Genomic DNA, 1,945 nt, shown 5'->3' with positions numbered 1-1,945 from the left:
TACTAGTTCAAAGTTGAAATGTCTTTCTTCCTTTCGGATTGGAAACTTTGTTATTATTATGTGCATATGCTGGCATGGTTATATGCTTCACGGTACAGGACCTCTCTTTATCAAACACATCTGAGAGCCTGCTGTGCACCGTAACTGCTTGGTGCGTGTTGCTGCTGATCCTCATTATAACCTTTCAAGGTAAATCTTTTCATCACCAGATGGAGAAACCAAGGCTCAGAGCAATCATATCGTTAGCAAGTTGTGCAACACGAAGTTGAACCAGCCCTGTCTTCTCCAAAGCCTGCCGGGCCCTTTCCATTAAGAAGACAGTCTAAGATACAGTAATGGCAAGGGAACACATTAAACAGAAACTGAGGGATTGGGATGTTGTGGTTTTGTTTTTCCAAATCAAATATGTTTTCAGTTAACTTCAAGTACTCTGAGGCGAATTTTACCTCCTGGTGATGAGTCAGCGTCCAGTTACTTTTTTGATTCTGCTCGGAAACTCAGAATGTACACGATACAAAAGATGGTCCATAAATAGACTCATAAAAGGACAACTTAGAAATGAGGCATTCCCTAACAAAAGCACTCCAGCTCCACGGGGGCTTTTCATCATGACAGTGTTTTCTGAACCCAAACAATGACAAATTGTTGGTGGCTATGGGTGACCATAGGGTCAGGGCCACCTGGGCCGGTCATCAAGGTCTGGGACTCTCCAGCAGGCCCGGCCAGGTCAGTCCCAGGCCTGGTGCCTTGCAATTCCAACCTCTTGTGACAAGAAAGGCTTTAGCAACTAGAAACCCTGAATTATGTGATGGCCCCACAAAGGGGTATGACTCATGGAGAGGGGCTGAAGTCGCAGCACCGATTCGAGAATTGAAGTCCCTTTGGCCTCTTCGGAATGCCACTGAAATATACCTGGCAGCAATAATGGCAGCATATTATCTTACCCCTGGTGCATACCTAAACTGTGTCGTTCCCTCCAAAATAGGTCTTTTAGCTTTTACCTGGATTAGGGCAGCAAAAACTGCATTTTGAGGGCAAGGACTAGCTCTGTAATTTAATGACGGATAAGTAACCTTGGGAAGCCTGGACATTGGCGTACAAAGCCCAGACTCTCAAATATACTTTGCCACTTATAAAGCCCAGGTTGTCAGCCGTCTTGGAGAGGTCTCACAAAGGGCTGAGTGGAGTAGGGTGGAAGGGGTAGGGTAGGAGGGAGGCTGTGAGCTTGGCTGGTTGGTAGGAGAACTGGAAGCCTCTCCAGTTGAGTTTGGACCCAGGCACAATCAGAGTTTCTGCCACAATCCCAGCTTTTATGGCGTCCTGACCACCGCAGCCGAGCAATTGGAAGGATGCCAGATGTTCCCCAGGGGAGAGAGATTCAGGCCAGAGGCCTTGCCTCAAAACCCTCCCGATTTCCATTTCCCAGAAAGGCAACCAAGGCCTGAACCCCACGGGCAGCCCACCAGGCGGGGCAAGTCCTCAAACTCTGACGTGCTCCAAGGGCTGAGACATACCCCTCAACCACATACAATTCCGGCAGGCTGACTCTGAGAGGTACGAAAACTTAGACGGTGCGCTAATCCCACACTCGGTCTGGGCCGCGAGGGTGGGGCCAAGGGACGCGGCATGGGGGCGAGGCCGCGGGCGGCATTGAGGGGCGGGGCCGCGGGCGGCATTGAGGGGCGGGGCCGCGGGCGGCCTGGGGGTCTCTTACTGTGGTCGTCGCTGAGTGCATCTTCGATGAAGGTGGCTGCCGGGTAGAAGTAGACACTGAGGTCGAAGGTGGGCAGGTCGTCGGCCTCAACGCCATGGTACTCGATGGCCATGTCGCGGTAGTAGTCGGGGCCAGTGTCCACGTTCCAGCGGCCGTGGGCCGCATTCAGCACGTGCGTGAAGCCCGCCTTCTGGAGCTGGTAGCGGTCCAGCGCCGTCGCCCTGTGCGCAA

At 52.2% G+C, this 1,945-nt stretch overlaps 1 protein-coding gene across 1 annotated transcript in view; it reads right to left on the bottom strand.

Annotated features, from left to right (window-relative positions):
- Positions 1-1,945, bottom strand: part of DUSP29 (dual specificity phosphatase 29) — a 64,080-nt gene that overhangs the window by 17,180 nt on the left and 44,955 nt on the right. Inside the window, exon 2 of the mRNA XM_004383204.1 lies at positions 1,715-1,935. Coding sequence (XP_004383261.1) covers positions 1,715-1,935 — 221 coding nt within the window. The remainder of the gene's footprint in view (positions 1-1,714; positions 1,936-1,945) is intronic.

This window comes from Trichechus manatus, unplaced genomic scaffold (genome assembly GCF_000243295.1).
Source record: "Trichechus manatus latirostris isolate Lorelei unplaced genomic scaffold, TriManLat1.0 scaffold00106, whole genome shotgun sequence".
Lineage (NCBI taxonomy): Eukaryota > Metazoa > Chordata > Mammalia > Sirenia > Trichechidae > Trichechus > Trichechus manatus.
The sequence above is the reverse complement of the archived record's forward strand: the minus strand, read 5'-3'. Positions and strand labels throughout refer to the sequence as shown.